Genomic DNA, 22,241 nt, shown 5'->3' on the forward strand with positions numbered 1-22,241 from the left:
AAAAGATGCTTTTACCATTTCAAAAATACAATCCCACAGAGACACCTGAGCTGGAACCTGCTGTCTTTTTGGTGACAAATGGGAGTTGAGAGTAGAATTAGGACTGTGCTAAGCACTGTGCTATCCCCCAACGCTGCTGGGTGCCCCATTTTCCAAGCAAGGGGACAGGAGGTTGTTTGACCCCACAAGCCAACTGTTTGTGGCTCAGCATGGCTTCACTGGAGCCCTGGGGTTGAGTAGCACCAGCAAGATGCCACTCAGTGATGTCCCTTTTGTGGGTGCCAGGGGACCTGGAAGGCCTGGGGTGCAGCAGGAGCCGCAGTGGGGTACTTGGGGGGCTGCTTGCCAGAAGCTCGGAAGCCTGCTGAGCCTGTTTCCCTCTGGCAGAGCCCTTGCGCGTTTCTGTCTTTGCATTTTTGAGGGTTAAGTGCTTGTCTGAGATTTAAAAAAGTGCAAGCAGCCAGAGAAGGGTGCAGATAAATCTGTGTCAGTTTTGCCAAAGTGAGTTTCAGCAGCACAGTTTGGAGAAGACCAGGGAATCCCTGTGGGGCACTGCAGAGGGGTCTCAGTCCCTGGAGTTGAACAAGCCTGGAATTCTGTTCTCCCACTCCTGTGCAAATACTGTAGCCATCCAGCTGGAGGTGTAAAACGCGAGTGGCGGCTATTCTATACCTCATACTTCTTTTTTTTTTTTTTTAAAAAAAAAGAAAATAATTAAAAAGAGGAAGAAGGTATTCTGTGAGGGCTCAGGTTTTTTGGTGTGTACCACGATATTCAGAGCATCCCTCGCGGAGCTGCCCTGGGGAGGGAAGGCAGCTGGCTCCCGTGGGCAGGCACAGCACCCCCACCCAGGGTGGAAAATGGGGCCCTGGCTGTGCCGGCGTGGGTGGGGGCAAACATTGTCACGGGTGGGGCAGTGGGAAAGTCGGGAGAGCTGAGCTGGGGAGAGGTGTGGAGTTATTCCTGGCAGCCACAAATGACGGCTTCACTTTGGTAGCAGACTAAGATGTGGGTTTTAAAAATTATTCTCCTTCTTTTATTCTTGTTAAACTGAAAGGTGCGGGAACTTTTAACAGCCATACAAAACAGTGGGGAAAACGCTGAAATCCCCCCGTGTCCCGTCCCCCTCCGCCCTCCCCCCTCCCCTCCGCCGCGGGCGCGCAGGACGCGCTGACCTTTCGCGGCCGCGCTGCTGTCCGCCCCCCCCCCCCCGCGCCGCCACCGCCGCCAGCTGCCGCCGTCGCTCCCGGCGCCCAAGGTCAGCGCAAGCCCCGCCGCTACCGGTGGGCGCGGAGCTGCGCGCAGCCTGCGCGGGGGCGGGCGTCACGGGGAGGGCCGGCTCCCCGCGGAGGGGCCGCGCTCCCGGCGCCCGTATTTAAAGTCTTAGAGTGGGGGGGGGCGCTGGGTTCGCTGGATGAACGCGCCCTCCCTGCAAAAAGACAAGGGAAGGGAGGGGGGGGAAAGGGAGGAGGAAGAGGAGGAGGAGGAGGAGGCGGGATCCTGGCAAGTTCAGTTTGGTACCAAGTGGCGGCTGGGCTGCGGGGCTCGGGCAGGAGATGGATAAGGATGAGATCCACCTGCGCAGGCTGCCGCCCGCTGCGCCCTGGGGACCACGTAAGTTTTGCGCGGTGGGTGAAGGTGCGGGGATGATGGGGGTGCGCAACCTCCCGGCCGGGAAACCGGCTCTGCCGCCGGCTGCTCGTCCCGATAAGGCATTTATTCTTAGCGTTTCATCCCCGATTTTTTAAAAATCCGGGAATAATCTGCGCGAAGGATCGGGGAAATCAAATAGCTATCTTCCTCCCCCCCGTCCCCCCCCCCGAAAACATAAAGCAGTGTGGAGTCCTCTTTACCTACATTAATATAGCAATTAAAAGCTTGTCTAACGCCGGGAAGCCAATCTAATTATGAAAAATTGCTGGCGCACAAAGTATACGGGATAAATCCTTAAGTTGATGATTGCTGTTAATTCACGCTGTGCCGCGGACGACGAGCAAAAAAAAAAAAGAGAAAAAAAAAAAGTCTTACAAAATGAAATGGGTCTGTCAGTAAGGCTTTTACAGAACTGGCTAAATCATGTATCTCTGTATCATTAACTAATGTGTGCAGCAAAATAAATTATATATATTGGAAGGGGAAAATACATTCCTTGGCTGAGAAGTTACAGAACGCTTGGAGCCAAAGAGCAGATCGTTTAAATGGTAGGGGGTGGGAATTTCCTTGGCTTCCCTCTAGAAATAAATCACAGCGCAGTGTCTGTGTGCATGCATGTGCACCCACATATGCATTTATATAAAATCTTCGCGCACGCACGCTGTGTATATAAAACCTTCACGCACACACATTGGAGCACAAATTTTACATGGACTATTTACTGAAGGCATTTTTCTACCAGTTTAGGGACAATAAAACTCGAACTGAGATGCTAACCAGGAACATACTGGAACACGCTTGATTATCCAGCAGAATTGTATACAAATGAAGTAAATTTAGCGTGGCACCATTTATAAATTCCAGGCTTTACAATCAAAATTCCAAATCTAACTGTTTGCAGCTAAGAATAGCGCGGGGAGCCCTTTTCTTTACTCCCTCTTTCTGGATTCCCATGAAAACCGTTATCCTAGAGTCTACTCATTAAATGGGCAAATATTTCACTGGAGTTCAGCCCGTTTCTAAAAGAAATGCTGCATGCTCATCAAACCGTAGGCTAGCCGGAGTGCTCAGAACAGAAAGAAAACTTTTTCTTTAACGTCTGACACAAACCAGCTGGGCTTTAGATCTAAATATCACGGGACGGAGTTCCTATATGCCACTGATTGTCCCACGTTAATTTATTTATTAAAATAAGAAAGAGCTTGAACTTTGCAAAACTGAACTGGAAAGCAAGTAAAGCATGGGAAGTAAAGCATGGGAAGCTGAAGTCTTATCGCAGTACATGAACTGAGATACCAGTAAGAGGACTAAATGATAAAATGGGACTAGAAAGCTCTACCATTACTCATGGGGCAGGTGGCAATTTGTCATGGGGTAATCACAGCGATAGGGTGGGAGTCCTGAGGAATTGTTTGCATGGCTCTTTATCGTGGAGAAACTTTACATAATATTTTACAGTGACGTTCTCTATTTAATTTACTGAATCACCCATTAGCAGCGTGAACGCTGTGTACCGGCTTAATTAATGAGTTCAAGGAGCAGTTTTGTTCCCGGAAGAGCGTGTTTGTATTTCGATTGATAATCTATCCAAAAGAGCTTGTTTGTAAAAGATGTTTATAAGATGAAACTCCTGTCTAATTACATAGCAGATCCATGTATTGCAGCACAAATCCGGTTCTGTGGTAACTTTTGCATTATTGCTGGAGAGACACGTGGAGGCTCATCCTTGATGTTTTTCCATGGTCTTTATACTCCAAAAAAAAAATCCTCCTGCAGACAGACAGCTAAGGAAACTTGCTTGTTACAAGGAGTTAGGGAAAAGTTGGGCTCAGTGGGAGGGTGACAGAAGACAGGAAAATGAAGTGGAGTCTGTACTCCTCTTAGCTCTGGGTAAGTGCTGTCAGCTACCTACATCCAAAGTACTGTTTTACTTTTTGCTAGCAAGGAAAAAAGTGACCCCAGTACATTATTTTTGGCTCTTTTGGTGGTGATCAAGGACAGGTGTCCTCAGCTAAGGACCCAGGCATCGCAGCTGATGGCTGTCAGCTTATTTTATGCCAATTCCTTGTGTTCTGGGGTAACAAGTGCATCTAATGAAGACGGGCAAGGGTCAGAATTGGGGTGGGCTCTGGGGAAAGGTACTGGTGAAAGGACAGGGATGATATCCTGTCACTTCAGAGAAAGGCTTAGAGGCACTGGGACAAGTGCTCAGGACTCAGCGCAGGATTAGGAGTCAAATCTTTACCTTTTAGATTTCAGCAATCAAAAATTCCCTGAGTGAACATCTGACCCCTTGGAAAATCATGAGAGTTTTTTGTCATCGACTTAAATATTGTCAGACTATCACCCCAGAAAGTGAAATGTCTTCCCCTTTTTCTCTGGAAGACGTTGTTCAGTCGGAGCTGGGACTTCCAGCACGGCTCCGTAGGTTTCTCATATGTATTACCCTGCTTCCCATGGTAGCGCTGCAGCTATTTCCATTAACAGCCAAAATGATGAAGCATATTAAGCTAATAATTAATCAGCGATGACAAGGGACTACTAACTGCATTGATTTTAATTAGGACTTTTTTCCAGCTCTGTAACTTGCAGTCATGCACATCATTTACTTAATATTTTAATTTGTATTAAGTAATTAATAAGTAATAACTTATTAATTTCTGGGGATGAGCACGTACGCAGTCGAAGCCGCAGCTTTGACGGTGTGCTGGGCTGCAGGCTTGTGCCTCAGCCACCGGATACCTGTGAGAAGCGGGCCCGGTCCTGGATGGGACCACCGGCAAGCAGGGCAGCGCGGTGGCCGCTGAGAGCTCTCCTAGAGCGCTGAGGTGGTGGGAAACGGGGCGTCGCGGAGTCGGACGCGGTGGATGCGCCGGTAAGGTACGTGTAGCGCTGTGGCTGCACGCTGCGGTTGTACGGGCATGACATGAAATATGGGGTGAAAGTAGCATGCCAAAACAGAAGGCAGGAGAGTAACCCTGGGAAGCAGCAGTATTTGTTGGCATCGGGAAGGGAAAAATGTCCCTTTCGGCTTTAATTACACCCTTTGGGTTCTGGTGATTTTGAGAAAAGGAAATGCTTGGGGACGTGCTGCGGTCGGAAAATAAAGCTGGCTTTAAATTAGAATCACTTTGGGGAGAAGGAGGAAAGGAAGGGGCTGTAACAGGCATGACAAACTTCAGGACTTTACTGTGTGAAAGGCTGACGAATGCTAAATTTGCTCATCTACCCCCCATTTTGGTGAGGATGCTTAGCACTCACGGCGTGCTTGGCATCTTATGGAGCCGGGCCCTCGGTGGGGCACCCTCTGACGCCCTCCTCACCAGAGACGTCTCCCGGAGGCGAAGGAGGGAGAAGCTGTTCTCACCCAGAGCATCGCGCTAAAGATACAGCTGTATCGTGCCGTACAGCGAGGTTTGTGACTCTTCTTGGGAAAGAGATCCCCTTAGTCTCTGCGCAGAGCTCCATATCCCGCTCTGTAGTACCAAGGTACTCGTAAATCTTTGCACTGCACCGTCAAATCTTCTGCTGCATCTTCCTTTGCTGCAGCGGGCGCTCAGGCCAGGCAGGAGATCTGTGCGAGCCAAAAACACCCAGCAGGCTCCAGAGGAGGGCCTGTCCGAAGTCCTTGGCACCATCCTTCGGCAAGATGATGGGGAGTTTGAAGCACTTAAACTATCAAACGGTCTTTACATACAGAGTTCTTGGGTCACTGTACAGGTAAACCGTTAGACTGATGAACCCCGAGAACAGAAACCACCGCTTCTTTTGTTTCCTGCAGGCATTTTCAGGGATTCTGAAAAAGTAATTCTGCGCGCATCCTCGTATTTTGTTGTACAAGCCAAGTGAGCGATAGCGGCGTGAAATAGTCCTGCTTACTTTCAGAGACTACAAAAGCAGTTTATCCTGGGACAATGTGCGCTGGTATGGCGCTCACCTTCCCGACCTCACCCGTGTTCGCTGCCGAACTGGAGGTGATGGCAGGATGCGCGGTTCTGTCGCAGGTGCGAACCCCAAGAGGGGGTTTTGCAAATGGCAAGTTTTCAGGAGCTGCGTGCCTTGCCAGGACCCTAGCACCCCGTTATTTTCAGTGGTGCTAAGTCATCCCGTGCCAACCGTTAGATCTGAGTAACGTAACGGAGTAACGTGAGTAACAGTGCACAACAGTTTTTCCGGTACTTTGAAGAGCAAAAGGATAGTGGTGTCTCCGTTGTCGCTGGAAGGTAATTTATGGTGTATATATAGGCTTTTTAGAAACAACCGCAGCAGCCGCCTCGCTCGGGAGGCTCTCAACGCACAGGAAGCAAAGCTCCTCGTGCTGGGCTGCATTAGTCACCACCGTTGCTTCACAGGCTAGCCCGCATGCCCCCAAGGGAAAGAGATTTTTATTTATTTGGTTTAGCCTTTGATTTCTATCCCTCATCCCTCTATTTCTGAAAGTAGTACTGCATCCTGGCGGGAGGGCCGGCCTTTCTCCCTGCCCCCTCACCTCCCCGCATCCCTCAGCCTTCATCTGCAGAGAGCTGACCCATCTCCCTGCGGACGTCCTCGCTTCTCGGTTGTTCCCTTCCTTTGTGCCGCGCCGCGTGTTCTGCCGTTTTGGCTGGCTTTGTTGCTTCCAGTGCCTTGTCCCCAGCGCGGCGTCGCCTCTCCTCTGCGGCTGGCCCACATGCCAGCGTTTTCTCTCTTCTCCAGGCTCTCACAGTTCGCATCTTTGAACCTTCCCCTGGCAGCCTGTCCTTCCAGCCGTTACCGCAACTATTTCCAGACTTGAGCTGATTAAAAAGATAGCAGTGCCGCTAGATCCAATGCCATTCCTCCTCAGTATCTCTGCTTGCTTACCTTATCTGCATATCTGATTTATCCTTGGCAGCGCTGTATCTGTGCTAGGACCTGGATGTACATTCTTACTCTTACAAATGGTGCATTAATAATATACGTCATCACTGAAATGTCCTTTCAGACTGCAGCTCTGAAAAACAGAACCTTATTTTCCTTTTTTCTAAAGTGACACAAACACCTATGACTTTTTTTGCACACGACTGTAAGCGCTCTGAGGGAGTTTTAAAATCTGAAATCTGTTATGAAAAGGCTAAGTGGTTCACAGGCATTAACTGCTCGTTTTACCTCTTAGAAATTATTTAATTTATATCATGACATCAGTGATTACAAGTTCTGTATTCCTGGCTCATGGTCCTGCTGTCTGACCTCTCCCTCCATTTGTATCCCGCGCAGGGAGAAATTTGATGAGTATGTACTAAAATGAGAAAATAACCTTTGTTTTCTAAACACATTGCAAATATTTGTTGCCTTTTGTACATCTTCATTGACGTCAGCTGATGTCCTGCTTGCAGAACAAACTTGGAATAGGCAGTAGGGATCTGTGTGCTGATAAGTAAGGTTCACCAAGAAAAATTTTGTCCAGGGAGAGAGAAACACATTTCACAGCACTCAGTAAAAAAGGGAAAAGGTTGGCAACTAAATTACGTTTCCAGGGCAGATTCAGGACACATTTTTTAAAAGTGAATAGGAAAAGAGAGAAGATACTGACTTCAGTGACATCGTAGAGGTAAAAGTGACGAACACAGAGTCCTCTGAATACATTTTAAAACTCTTCTTTTTAATATGATATCGTGGGAGTTTTAGAATTGTTCTTAAGATGAGGAACAAGAGCCAAGGTGGAAGTTTCAGGGCTAAGCATCCCTCCAAGCTTGACTTTTACTGCTTTGAAGTAAGGAAAGTGGCAGAAACGTGTCCAGCACAGCAGTAACAGTCAAAGGAAAGCCTATTCTGTGTTTCTGTCTGATCATTTGTACTATAGCATCTTGGCTCGCGATGTACCGCAAGATATGTCAATGAACGTGCTTTGCGATTCTGCCCGGATTTTGGCAGGCGAAGATTCAAAATATGGTATGACTTTATGCTTGTGGTATGATTGCCCAGAAGAAATCTACTGCAGACTGCAGAAGATGGAAGCTTTTATGCAAATACCATTAAATTCATCACAGTGTGTTGCAACGCTATTGTCCTGAAAAGGTTTTCTACTGATGGATGCGTGCTATTTTGGCAACCCAGCAAGAGGAGGAAGAGGAAGGATTGTGTGGGCGTACTGCATTTGCTGCTGTGTTTTTTTGGGGAGTTGAGCATCCAGCTCTGTATTAAATCCCCTATTTGCTTTTCGCTAGCGTTGGCATGGTCAACTTGTATGGAGAAGCTGATCTAGACCTTTAGACCTTTTCTTTTGTGTCTCAGACACTGTTGATGGAAGGTGTGCATACAACAATTTGGGATACGCCGGCTGGTGCCACCATGTATCCGAAGGGAGGTACCAGCTGTAGGACCACTGGAAGGATAGGACAAAGCAGATGAAGTCAAAGCCACCGTAGCGTGTGTGGTAAAGCACCCTTTCCCAAGGCTCGCTAGTGGAAACTACTACATTATTGTCTGTGTCCTGTGTTCCTGGCACAGAGTCTGAGACTGGTCTAAAGAAGGAAAATGGTTCTCTGTGTGTAGTCTGAATGTTGGTATGTGGTCAGCAAACCTCATCCAGATGCTTGTATCTTGCCGCATACTTTTGCATGTTCTTTTTTTCTGATGAATGGCAAGAACAGGTTTCTAAAAATAATTTAATAGTTTTCTCTTTTTACTTCCTGTGACTTAATATACTTTATTTATCTATGTAGCTACTAGTCATCGTCATTCTTCAGCTCACAAGAGTATAAACAGAAATGAGCCTGAGTCACAAAGCAAGGATGTGGAGCCAGGCTTTTTCCAGGTTTTCAGCCAGGTGTTGGAGTTGCAGCCCGGGGTTCATGGAGGGAAGGGGCTGGCTCTGGAGTTGTGCCTCAGAGGTCTCGCATGTGAAATAGGCAGCACGGAGCTGAAAGGCTGCCTGCTGTGGCTTTCTGCCTCTTCTTCCAAGGTGGCAAGACCTTGCAGCTCTGTGCAAAGAGTTAAAAAATAAATTAAAAAATAGAGTGGATTTTTAAGGCTAGTTTATCACTAAAATAAAACCCGAGTGAGATACCAGTTAATTATTCCTCTTGCACTACCCCTAAGGTTGATCAGACCAACATCCAAAGCAACAGTTACTTTCATTTAATCAACTCAAGCAACATTAACAAATTTAGTCTCCTAGGGCATATAGTCAGTTCATCATGGTGCTGATAGAGTGCCCCAAACCAATAATCAATTTGAATCAAACAGATCTGAAAAGAAATTAATGTTATTGGGAGTTTTAAGAAATGCTCTTCTTTCTATGGTGATCGCCTGCTAAAATTTAAAGGTAGGAGAACACGCTATAATTTTATTTACTCATTAGGAATATGAAGTAATTTGATCTAAAACATGCTGAGCATTATTTTCATTCCTGAACACATCTTGGGAGTATCTCTCTTTGTTGCGAAGCAGCACATCTGTATGGTATAATGTATGTTAAACAGGAAAGACACCTGGTAAGGTACAGGGGACAGCGCGAATTCGTGCTGTCTGGAGCTCTGTATGCACACACCTGTGTATGGAGGTACGGCTGACAGGACTGACTTTGTGTCCTGTGGGAGAAGCAGACTGGCTAACAAAGAGAATAATGAAGAGTGGGTGTCAACATATTCCAGGTTGTTTTTATCAGCATGACTGATTGTATACAAGGTGTGAATTGAGTAATCGTTAACTTTCATTTCAAGGTTTCTGGGGATGTGGGCGTCAGCACTGTACTAGTAGGGTTGTGTTTGCACAAGGCTCCATCAGCTTGTCTGTGAACAATCTTCTAGGGTTTAGTATTGACATCGACAGGGACACAGATTTGAAATGTTATTTCATCTTTACAATTGCTGTCAATAATCCATTTGGCAGATAGCTGAGACTGGCTAACAGGCACAAGAGAACAGCCGAAGGTACGTTGCGAGGACATACTTCAGCTAACATAAACAACTGTTTCTGCACTACAAATTTGTATTTCAAATTCAGTCACTTTGTAGAAATATTTAACTCCATGTGCCCTGCGATGTACGATGATGTTTGGGCTCTTGGAATAGGAACAGATCCTGTTTCTGAGGTACTCAAAGACGTGCAGGAGATCCTCCTGTAGCTCACGTGGGAGGAAGCCAGGTTGAGAGGCAAAGGCTGAAGACAGAAATCATGTCCTGGCCCTTTTGTACCTGCTTTAGAAGTGCTAAGTATTTCTTTACCCATGGGTCTTAAAGGACTTCATAAACTTCAACGAGCCGTTGGGAGAGCCCGTCAACTCCTGTTGCATTGCATCTCTGCTGTTGCAGAACTTTTGTTATATGGCGAGAACGAATATGTTGAATTGATGGGTTTGACAGGTAACAGGAAACATGAATTGTCATTTTAGTTCACTTGAAATGGATTCAACTGAGAGAAGATAATACTTGTCGAGGATACAAGCTGTGCCGTAATGACTTGTCTTTCTTGTGTTGCGATAAAGTATTTTTAATTACTCTTAACCATTTAAGTCCATCTGACAATTAGAATCATAGAATCATAGAATGGTTAAAGTTGGAAGCGACCTTCAAAGGTCATGTAGTCCAACCCCCCTGCAAGGAGCAGGGACATCCCCGACTAGATCAGGTTGCTCAGAGCCTCATCCAGCCTGGCCTTGAACATTTCCAGGGATGGGGCTTCCACATTTGAGTAGTTGGATAATAAAAAGCAAAGACTGCATGCTAATTACCAACGGAAGAGCAAAAACAGGTTTTGGTTTAGATTTTAAACATTGTTACATGCCAGAGGCACAGAAATAAAATCTAAGCCTTTTAATGCTAAGAGTTTCTAAATGGCAGATGAATTAATTTAATTTTTGAACCTTCTTCTTGTAGCATCTTGCTAACAAGCTTTCAGTTAAAAGAGCCAGATCCTTGTTTCCAAAACAAGATCTTTGTTGTCTTGATAATATAAATTAATGAAAACATTCCCTTTTCTTTTTCTCTTCAGTATATTCTCTCAAAATAGCTCATCGGGCTGTATCCTGCAATTTGCTGTGCCCTCTGGCCCTCGTCCAGTAAAGCAATTAAAAGTACAAATAGCCCTGGCTTTGGTGGGAAGTGGGCAACTCAGCACAAGATCCTCCCGCGTGTCCCGGCGGCTTCCATGCCTCTGTGTTTTCAAGGGAAACCTGCAGCACGCTTCCCACCCTATGCGACGTTTTCTCCACCAGACATGAGCAGTATTTCACAATGCAGTCCTGATCCTTCATCCGTGCATCTGTTTAAGAGGTTTTAAGAAGTATTTAGTTGAAATGGAGGATCTTTGCATTTCAGGTAGCTTCTCATGAACTCTGCTCTGGAATTCAGTGAAGATGTTGCCATCCATCTTAATTCTGGAAGCAAAGCAACGTGTCTAATGGTACTTGAGGAGTTCAGCATCTCACCAGTTACGGCAGTAAATCTTTAAAGTAAAATCCAGTCAAAGCAGTTCCTGAGAGCTCGCAATTGATTTCGGTCCAGCAATTACTCTGTATTGACTGACTTGAGCGCGTTGTCCATCAATAGCAGAGTTGCCTGCAGAGACTCGGTTGCGGGAAGCTTTCAGGTTTTGCAGGTGGCAAATAAAACCGGGGACCCTGGCAAACATATTTCGACCCCAATGTGAACAAATTAATGTTAACAAAAAGCATTTAAATCTCACGCGTTGCATGAAGGGTGGACATGTGCTGTCATTTAATAACGTAAGTAGGAAAATGAAGATTTCTCATAACCAGGTTATTATAGGGGAATGTCCCTCCGCTGGAGTTTGGTATTGCTGGCAGAGCAAAACAAGGAGCTCATTTCAGCTTTTACCCTTTCCCAAGTGTGATACCATTGCTCTTTCTGTTTCTTTGCACCACATCCTTTTCACAGCTGCTTTTTTCACTCTTTTTTAAAATTATTATTATTTTTAAGATTCAAAAGGAGGAGAAAAGATGATATTGCAGAAACAGAGACCGAACTGGGTAGGGAAAGTGTTTCAGCTATCCACAGGCAGGAAATCTGAGCTCCTCTGGAACCTGAATGAGTCCTGGAGCAGCCTCATTATTTTTATAAATTTATTTCCCTGTTTGGCTGTTCTGCCTGGTTTTCCCACGTTATCATCAAAGTGGCCCCAGAAGGGACAGTTGTGAAACAGAAACTATCTGTGAGTAGGGGAACAAAAACAGAGCTTTTGTGAAGCTACAGATGCCTTGGTTTTCGCAAAAACAAACAACTACAATTGCTGTAAGTATTTGCAAATGTTGCTGTGCCCCTCTAAATGTGTTTTAATATCGGAGAGGGGAAATGGGGAAAGGCAAGAAGATGTGTCAGTGGCAGCCCCAGCTCATTTAAAGTTGGGTTGAGCCAGTATGCCGATGGTGGTTTCTCGCTCTTCCTGCTCTCTGCCCTGGCCTGAACGCAGAAAGGTTTGTAGCAGTGAAGCTAAAGGAAAAAAAAATAGTTTCTTCCCCTGGTTCACATGAACTGCTTTGAACTGGAACAGATGTGGATGTACAGAACTGTCTGCTTACAGCAACTGTTCCATTTATAACCACGGGTTTTCTATTCAGGTCTCTTTATCATTTTAACTTATTTTCTGTTTCCACATCCTTTTCCATAATAAAATATTCTTAACTCAATGGATTTTCAGCTCGCATCCAAAACCCTTTGCAAGTACTGTTCCTTGCATGGACTTAGAAGCCAGCATTATTGTCCAGTCACTATTTGCTAGTAATGATGGCCAGTGAAGGCAAGGTCGAGTTTGGATTTGCAGTATTTGTAAGATGGGGTTCAGAATATCGGTTTATTACCAAATTAGGGCAGAATCTGGAGTCTGATGTAATGGTGATAAAATCTCCTGAAAGGTGTTTGCAATATCTAACTTCTAAATGGCATTTCTATTAATTTTCTGCTTTGTTGAATTCTATTCAACTTTGGGGTACAAAATAAGTTTGTGTGCAACCCAGACCAAAATTGTTCCTGTGAGTACAGATAAGAGATTCAAATTCAACCACAAAAATTTGGACGACAGTGTCATTTTTGCTCTGTGTTTCTCATGAATTCCTACTCCGCAGTAAGTTCATTCACTGTTCGATTTAATTAAGAGCTCAATAATTAATTCCCCAAATGCTCTGTTAAGTAAGAAGGTGAGCCCCGCAGTTCCCATTGACTGAGACACAGGGATGTGTCCTGAGAGGAAGAAAAAAATGCACATGGTCACAGATTAGATTAGTAGTGATGGTTGGTTAAAACCAATCAGTTGTGCCTCTGCAGTTCTGCACTCACTTGAGCAAACCATGTGGCCTTTATTACAAAATTAGGAATTAATTTTTTTAGAGTTACTTCAGTTTCTCTGTTCTCTAATTTTCTATGGAAACAGTCAGTTGTTTGTCTACTGGAGACCGTACGTGTCAAGTTCTTTGTTTTAGTTCATTGCTTTCGGCCTTGACGCGGAAAACAAAAATGTCACCAAAGCTGTGGAGACAGATAGGATTTTAATCTAAACCATATTAAAAGTTGAAACCCTCCGTGACCATGGGGTTTCTTAGGGTTCAGCTGTGAGCTACGTCCTGCACTACCCTTGGGAAGGCCGAAGTTTTTTCTACGTAATCTGAAGGCACTTTTCTCCTCTGGTTGACTCAACACCAACTGTTAAAACTGGATGATACAGTCCTGAGAAGCAAGGTTGTGTTGGTGTTGGGATGCTCTGAGGAACAGTCTAGGAAGGCAATGTCCTGGTACGCTAGGCTATGGGTTCGACACAGTGTTGGGTAAGATGCTTTCCTCTTGTCTAATTACCTTCATATTAAGTTAAGTGGAAATAAAAGTAGGTATTCACAGTAAGAGAGTTTCAGATGTTCCCCAACCACAAATAGATGAAGAAACAACAGAAATTTTTTTTATTAATCTGCCCTTATCAAGGTTAAACAGACAAGATCTCTCTCTCCATCTATCAAGCTGATATGGTGTAGGTAGGTTTCTGACACACAACTTAGACTCGCTTAAACTCTTGTGTAATTGCACCCCCGGGGTGCACCTTTCAGTGTTTCTCTTGCTCTTTTCTCCTTCCCATTATCTGTATGCTTTCTATTGCAATAGCTGTAGCCTTCTTTATTTGCTTGGTTTAATTTTAATTTAAAATTTTTATTCAACTGCAAATTTCTTTGAATGTTTTTGGTTGTACTGTGTGTTGCCACCGCACAGAAAACCCTTTCCACATTGCCCCCACGAGGTAACTTTTCTCCTGAGCTCTTCTAGTGTCCTTGCACTACCCTTCTGCAGTTTTAATAAGAATTAAAACTTCATGGGAATGTACCCAGTCCACAACCACATCAAAGCTGTGGTTGAAGTCCAGTTTTCAAACAACCCCCAAAGTTGGCCAAGTCTGGTGTTTCCGTTCTGATTTGATATGTTCTGTAGAGGCCCTACTTGCAACATTCGGCGAAGCCGACACCAAGTTCCCAAAGGCTAATTGCTGTCTGGACTGAGGCAACATCTCATTTATCCATTCTTGTAACTTGTCCACACGAGTTGTTTATCCTCTCTTTCACCAAAGCACCACGTCATTTGTCTGGTTTTAATATTGACCAGTATTAATTTCTTAATGTGAAGAATGTGCAGTGAAGAAAAATCCATTTACAGTTCTTTGGTAGATCAGTCCCATTTGTGTTTGCATTTGCCTGTTTTATTGACTTTATTTTTAAGGAAAAAATAATTACATGGAGTCTGGTCTTAGTCGAGGACTTTTCTGTTTTATGTGAGGAACGGACAAAGACCTGTCGCATCGGAAGAGCATAATCAGGTGGGGAAAAAAGTGTTATTTCCTTTCAACAAATAAATCAAGTGCTTCCTCATAGAAGAATATACAGCACTGAAACATGCGTGGGCACTAAGGATAAGCAGACACATCAAGAGAGGGAAATCTCTGACAAGTTTTAGGTACGTCACTTGGACATGGGATGTATCTTAGTAGACAGCCTGTCACTTTTATTCCCTAATAACTTTTGACAAGAGGCAGATAATACTGCAGAGTTTATTTTAAGGTAGATTGTTTAATTTTGTGTCTGTTCTCTTTCTTCTTTTTTTTTTTTTTTTTTTCTGGATGCTTTCCCTTTTTCATACAAAAAAAAAAATAGTGCCCCAGCAATTTGTTAAGTTTGGGGATTTGGGGCAAGTAGCTGGTTGTATTTGGGAAGGAAGCAGTGGACGCAGAGAGCAGCTGGATGCTGTCCGAGTGTCAGTTCCATGGCTGTGGGAGCTTCCCTGCTCCCCTCCCTCCGCCACGCGATGCATCCCCCGGAGCCAGGCAGGAGCTCGGGGGCTATGGGGTCTCCGTCTGCAGCGGAGACATGATACTCCCAAGCTGTCCCTGAGGTTCATGTGGAAGAATACAACATTTTTTCCTTTTTTTTTTTTCTTGACTTTTTCTTTCTGGATGCATGTTGTTCTTTGGTCAGGTGACCACTTGAGAGTGTTGGTGAGTACTCCTGTGTGGAGGTCAGTCACAGCCCTCGCATCCCTGAGAGCCCCAAGCCTGCCCTGGCACGACTAAGCAGACTCCCAAACCTATGGTTGCTCAGTGGGGGATCAGATGTCTGAAAACATAGATTATCTGAACAGTGCTCGTGATCAAAAGGAGACTTAAACATTGGGGTCTCCAAAAAATAAACTATTTGTTTAACCGGTGCCTGAGCATGCTTGATGCAGGCAGCTGGTGCTTTGCTGTCTCTCTGAGTCCAGATACGCTCTCACAGCATGGAATACACCCCGAGGCCAAGCACCCAAGAGGTGCTGAGTGCCCTCATCTCCCATCACTTCCCACGGTCAGAGGGCACCAGGGCGGAGCAGGGAGCCAGAGGCAGAGCTAGGCAGCTGTGCGGCCACAGTGGCTTGCTGCCTTCTGGGGCTGGCTCGTTTGGGATGGAGGATTCAGGACCAGAAGAAACATAAGAATCCTCTCGGGACCAACATGGGAGCGTAAGGGCCATCCAGAGAGGCTGCACCTGGGAGGAAGGGAATTTATTTTTAAAACTCTTCAAAGAGGGTAAATTTGGGTGATACTCTGTCTTTTCTAGCTTCCCGTAATACACAGACTGATTTGTTATACATCTGTGGTGCAATCGATAGATGATGCATTGGAATAATTACTCACTAAGTTTGAAGGGCACAGAAATTTGCCGTGGGAAATGGCATGTTCCCGTAGGCTGGACCTCCCCCAAGCCACAGCCTCCCTCCAGGCATGTCCCACAGCCTCCTCCAAGAAGGGGGCAAGAAGTCTGAGCCCAAACAGAGAGGATCATTTGACCCTGAAGAATTTTCTTTCAGGTACAAACCATCTAAGTTCCAGGTTGCCTGGTTTAAGTGTTGTTTGAAAGGTTGTTTTTGTAAAACGCATGTTAAAGCCCTTCTTGAATCCAATAAGCTCTTTGCATTGGTTGGTGTCTTGTAGCGAGAGTTTGCCAAAGTTTGTGAGAACGAACATTTCACTTTGCGTTTTCTGTATTTTAGTGATGTTTTACAGCAGCAGGAGCATGCAGCATAGGGTGCTTTACTTGGTAGCATTATTTCTTTCCACCCTAACTTATGCAATAATCCTACAGTTTAAAACAATGATCTTGTCATCCCTTACTCAACACATGTCAAACTCAATCAGAAAGTCCAGATAACGGTAAACGGATGGGTGTGTACATGGATGTCTAAAACCTCCTGCTATATGAACCCTCTCTGAGGACACTGAAGAGAAGCTTATCCTTTAAACTCTCTGTATAAGGCTTCATGAGAGAATAACTCGTAGCGTTTATTTTTCTGCTGGGGCAACCATCAAGTAAAAATCTGTCTGGAGTGAGTGAAACTGATAGTCACCAAAGTATGTGTTACAGTTTGGAAACATCTGTGAGAAGCTGTTACTGAGAACAGGCCAAAAAGGGAGCCTGAAAGAAAAATTAGAAAGGGAGGTGGAATGTTATTAAAGCTATAATTATAAACATAGGAGGCACTCTGATATTATTTCTTTTCCTTAGAACTGCCGTGTGAGCAGGAATTGCTGCCTGGGAGATTGCAGCATGGGATGCAGGAACCCTTTGTTAGGGAAAAGGGGAAGATGCACATTATCTCACCAGATTTATGGGTTCAGATAATGAAATTGGACCATAGAGGTTATGAACTGTAGGATTTCTAAGCCCTAATATTAGTGTTTTCCCCCTTGCTGTAACTCAACTCTAGTAGGCAGGTAATCGATTGAAAGAAATATGGGCTGTCCCTCCACTGGAAAATGTTTGACTCCTGACTGGTTCTGAAATGCGAAAACCCTGGTCTGCTCTGAGCATCTCCTATGTGTGGACATGATCCATCATCCAGCATGTAGATGCAAATGTTTTGGAAAGAGCTTTAGAAAAGTATTTCTACCTCTGTTTTCCTTGGTACCGGCTGCTATTGGACCCTGAAAAGAAAATGAGATTCAATTCCTTTGCCTCTTAAGGAAAGGGCATGTTAAACCGATATTCCTGGTGGTATGCGTTCACATTTCACACGCTGCTTGTTTGGGTGGCTTCAAAAACATTGCGTTGGAAGACAGGCACCAAAGCTTCACTGAGGTTCAAGGGATGGGCTCCAGCAGTAAACAAGTTGTGTAGGTGCTGGGAAGGACCCACCTTGCAGGAGATCGCTGCGGTCTGCATCCTGTCACCTGAGAGGAGAGAGTGCCCATCTTGGTGGCCATGCTGATGGCTCAGCGTGCAGGCAGGAGCAACAGCGGGCTTGCAACGCTTACTCCATGTAATTAAACACTTCGGCAGCACCAGTGAGCAGCAGCTGTTTTGAAAATAACATGATGGAAACATGTAGGGACATTTTGGTGGCAGTAAGCCCATGCATACTTGCAACCGAGAGCGCCCTATCTCCCCTTTGATGCCCCACCCCGTGCCCTCGTTTCAAATGTCCTTAAGGTTGGCTGCGGTAATGAGAGCTGCTGGTTAATTTGCTTAACTTTGCAAAGCTGTTGTTCACAGAGCACGCACGTAACTTAGGGCCCATGAGTAGTTCTACTCAAAAGACTGGATCGGCTCATGTGTTACGCTCATCCCTAGAGCTGTTACGCACTTGCTTAGTTTCAGCAATGCAATTAAAACCAGTCCTGGCGATGGGCGAGCAAGATGGGCTCTTCTCCATGCTCTGAAATGTTTAAATTGACCAGCAAATTTCATCAAGAGTCCAGTAGATGATGACACTGTTCATGAAGGGTAATCCTGACAGTGTGTGCCATTTTGTAGTTTATATATGGGGTTTTTTAAAAACCTGTCTTAATGTTAATTTTTTGTGGAGCTCATGGACGTGTTCCAGTTGTGCTCTCTGTGGCCCCAGCTGGGGCTTTCATAGGAATTTTGAACTTAAGAATATGGGAAATGTAGATGGAAAATGTAGGGGGAAGTTATTGTGGTGTTAATACCACTTTCATAATTTTTGTGGTATATTGAAGATTACTGTATGGGGTTTTTTTGTAACACCTGAGGCCATCAAAGTCACATCATGATCGTGAGAAATTCCCCTTTCCGTGGCTTGGCTGCAGAGAGTGAAAATGAAGAGTATCACATGGACATTATTTGTTGTGTAAATTGAGAGACTGATGGTTCTTCCTGTTGTAATTTTTTTTTTTTTTTCTCCCTGTGGCGGCTTTTGTGTTTACTTATTTCATTCAGTTGCGGTCTTAGAAAAACTTAAGATGTCTTTTCAGTTTTGTCCCGGGTGACTTTCTAGTGAAGCATTTTATAGAAAAATATTTTACTGCTAGATGGGAGCATAAGAAAAATGGTGTGTTTAGAGAAGCTTGAATGATTCAAAATTTCTGTCCTTTTGCTTTGTGTTGTTATTCCTCATCCTTGTCACTACTGGAACACTGATGTTTTTGGAAGTGCCTTTTCAGCTTGGTCCTACAAGTTAGTCAGTAATGAACCAGACCTGTCTAGCCTGAGAGATCTTCACTTAGCATCAGCAAGACAAATGGCCTCCTTAAATATGCACAGGTTTGTCTTTTCCTCTATCAGGACTGACGTGCTTTCCCTTAGTTGTGCTTATTTATTTATTTTCAGTTTCTTTATAAAGAAGGCTTTGTAGTCAAGTGGTCAGAGCAGGAGCTAGCAGCCTGACCCGGGTTGTATCCATGACTCAAATTGCACTGAGTCAATATGCATCTCAGCCAATCCAAGCTGCAAACTGGATTATTAAGAATGACTTCAGGAAAATTTTACATTTGGATTTAGCTTACCTGAAGGAGAAGCAGTTTAAAAGCTTTTTGACTAGAGGAGTTTTAACTGGAGAGGGTTGTTTTGGTTTTGTTTTGTTTTGTTCCGTGTTTGTGTCCTGCTCCACCATGTATTTATTTTAAAATCTGGTTGTGCATCAACACATTCTCAATCTGAAATGTAGATCTCAGACTGAGATGTTTTAAATGTTTGAACTTAATCCAGTTCTAAAGTACCATAGTTATCTAAGAAGTACATCAAAGTTTCCTTCAGTGTTCATTTCTCATTATTATCTGTTCTGGAGGGCTGATTGTTTTTCTGTATAATTAGTGTATGTGTTACCATATGTTCTCTTTCTGATCTTGCATCAGGCGTGCTCTCACGCTTACCGAGAAGAATCTCATCCAGTATCTACAAAGCTGAGTTTTACTATGTCAGAAACAAACTTTTTCCCTGATTCCACAATTTTAGATATCAGATCTATGTACTGATAGGTCGCTCAAAAGTACTGGCTTGATTTTCTTTGAGGATGGGCACGTATGGTTTGCATTTCTATCAAATTCCTCAAAGCACCCAAATGAGTTAACGGTAGCTCTGTTCCTCTGTGCCTGCTTTAGGTTGACTGTGGCAGAACAGTTGGTCATAAATCTAAAATAAAGCCTGCTGATGCCAAATTGCCCCACCAAAAATTTTTTGAAACTTGAACCAATGAGTGTATTTACCCTTCAGCACTTTGTTATGCGACTGTAGAGTTTTGGATCTGGTACTAGCAGAATTAAATCTTACAGTGTTAAACCAGACTTGTTGCTTATCTTGCTGGAAAAGGATGTGTTCCCATGGATTGGGATGAGAACCAGACAAGTGCAAAACACTCGATCTGGGTAGGAATAACTGGCTGGTTAAATAGCAGTTCCTCAGGAAAGGGTCTAGGAGTCATAAACTAAGCATAAATCTACAATATCTTATGTTGTAGGGAACACGTTGGCGTATGCAATCCATCATGTAGTAATTCTGCTTGGGCCTGGAAAAGCCTGACCTGGAGTACATTATCCAGTTGTGAGCATCTTTTTGCAAGAAAAGTGTGTATCATGCAGCCTAAAGCCGAGAGGAAAGCAACAAAAATGAAAGGAAATCCAAGAAAATATTTCTTAGAAGAAAGTGGTGGAAGAGAGGCATTTGGCCAATGGGGTTCATAAACTTCTATTTGGGTTTCTAGGTAGAATTGTTGTTTGTGAGGGAATATTAATTATCCTTGTCCTATTCTGAGATGCCGTGTGTCCGTCTTACGGGAGGGGAAAGGAAATAGTGGGAAACTCCCTGTGCGTGCATGGCCTGCGTGCCAGCTGCTTTCTGGAACTCCTGGGTCATCATGTCCAAATCTTTGCTATTTCGGGCAACCACATCAGAGTCCCATTCATAAATTTCTCAAGTACCATTATAAAAATAGTTTGATTTAATTTATTTATTTACTTCGGTTTTTGCCTCCATTGCTCTGATATGAACCTCATGCCTCTGATCCAGAGCCCTGTCTCTAACGATCATCTTTGAGTGCTTTAAGTATTAATGTAGTCACACATGCACTTTATTTGTTCTTCATTGCCCTTTGGCTTCTTGACCACCCAACTAGTTGAGGGAAAGAGGGCAATTAAGGGGTAGTGTTCTAGCTTAAAACACTGAGGTTCTTTTATTCTAGAAAGACAAACTTCTCCGTCCATTGCTGCCAGCACCCCCCTAGTCGTTTTGCATCTGTGTAAATTTGAGTTTATGTTTCTGGAATAGAGGGTGATGAGCACTGCAGGCGATATCCCAGAGAAACGCCGCTGTTACTCTTTCATCTCTACTGGAAGTACCTTGCTTGATATACTCTAAATTGTCATTTGCCTTGTTTTGAGCTTTGTCTCACAGAGCGATAGTTGTACTGTGATAACTGACATATAAGGAAGGACTCCTGAAGCATCTTGCAACACTAGACAGAGCTACCAGAAGCTTCTCTTGTGGAGAAGATTAGGAACAGCCTGTGTTTGAGCAGAAACCACGTTCCACTGTACTGCGAGCCCTGATGGGCTTGTAAAGGAATTACAGTCATAGGAAAGATATTTTTGTGGGTGTTCCTTGAAATCAAGAAGTCACGTTGCTTTTGGGCACATGGTGGACAGGCAGTGGGCGTGCAGTTTGATCATAAGGTGTTAGCTGCAAGTTGGTTTGACACTGTTTTCTGCTTTTCTGCTCTGAGAGCACCTATGCTACCAGTAGTGACTGGAAGTTCTCAACAGAAAGTGTCTCTCGAGAACAAGACACAGGTGGCTGTGGGAGTGGAGGAATGTTGTGTTAATGGTTTCTTACACCATCATGACAGGGTTTGGGCAATCCAGCAACAAGTTGTTGAAGTTGTTACCTATAGTAAAACCAATTTCTACTTGACTTACAAGGAAGAAGATGTATACAAAGTTGTGCCTTAACTGACGTGAGAGAGGATCTGATGCAGTTTTCTAGAGATCGAGCAAGAAAAACATCAGCTGTGGGTTTGTTTTTTGGTTTTTTTTTTGAGATGAGGTCATTAGGCAGTAACATAAAGACTCAGAAGATTCCCAGCTGATCAGCATCTTCTCTTTCAGTAGAGGGACTCACACATCCTCATTGTAGACAGCAAGTCCAGTTTCTGAGAGGAAGTGGTTTCGTACAGGAGTTTAGGCAAGAGATCAGATTTAGAAAACCGAATAAATATTTGGTCAGGTGTGGCTTACCACATTGTATGTGGCTATATTTCACACACTCTGAAAAGTCTGAGACATTTATTGTCATTGGGACCAGAGCAGAAACAGCCTTGTCTTTGGTACCTACAAAGTAAGGAGAAGGCAGAACTGCCACTAAATGGTAAAACCAGTAAGCATCCTTCTGCAAACCAGAAGAAAGAGACTCCAGCTCAAGGGCAAAACAGACCTCAGGCCAGCGGTGGGGATGATGCATTTTAGGATTGCAGAAGCTTGGCATCTCAGCTTAAACTGCCAGCCATTGCACCCATGAGGACTGCGACCCATGAGAATGCACCCAGTGCACCTCGTTTGGCTCCAGATGATGAGGCAACAAGGCTCCGTTCAGAAGGGCAGAGTTTTAAAAGGTCGTTGCTGGGTGGAATTTTTTTATCTGCTGAACTGAGTCAATATTTTTGCAATTTGTAAATCTTACAACTGTGTGGCATGCCCCAGTGATGTGGGTAGACCAATGAAAGATAAATGGTTGTCTACACAAGAAGATCCGCCCCCCCATCTTTTTTTCCTAAGGCATAGCACCAGCACAACCAGTCATTTTGGTTGTGCGCCTACTAAGCGTTTCCATATTTAAACAGCACTCCAGATTGTTTATCGAAGTGGGTAAGCGATACGCC

The 22,241-nt window shown here is 44.4% G+C and overlaps 1 protein-coding gene across 1 annotated transcript in view; it reads left to right on the forward strand.

Annotated features, from left to right (window-relative positions):
• Positions 1 to 1,505: 1,505 nt before the first annotated feature.
• ANO1 (anoctamin 1) overlaps positions 1,506 to 22,241 on the forward strand; it is an 82,181-nt gene continuing 61,445 nt past the window's right edge. Inside the window, exon 1 of the mRNA XM_086749352.1 lies at positions 1,506 to 1,614. Coding sequence (XP_086605478.1) covers positions 1,557 to 1,614 — 58 coding nt within the window. The 5' untranslated portion in view covers positions 1,506 to 1,556. The remainder of the gene's footprint in view (positions 1,615 to 22,241) is intronic.

Source organism: Chlamydotis macqueenii, chromosome 5 (assembly GCF_036417535.1).
Source record: "Chlamydotis macqueenii isolate bChlMac1 chromosome 5, bChlMac1.mat, whole genome shotgun sequence".
NCBI lineage: Eukaryota > Metazoa > Chordata > Aves > Otidiformes > Otididae > Chlamydotis > Chlamydotis macqueenii.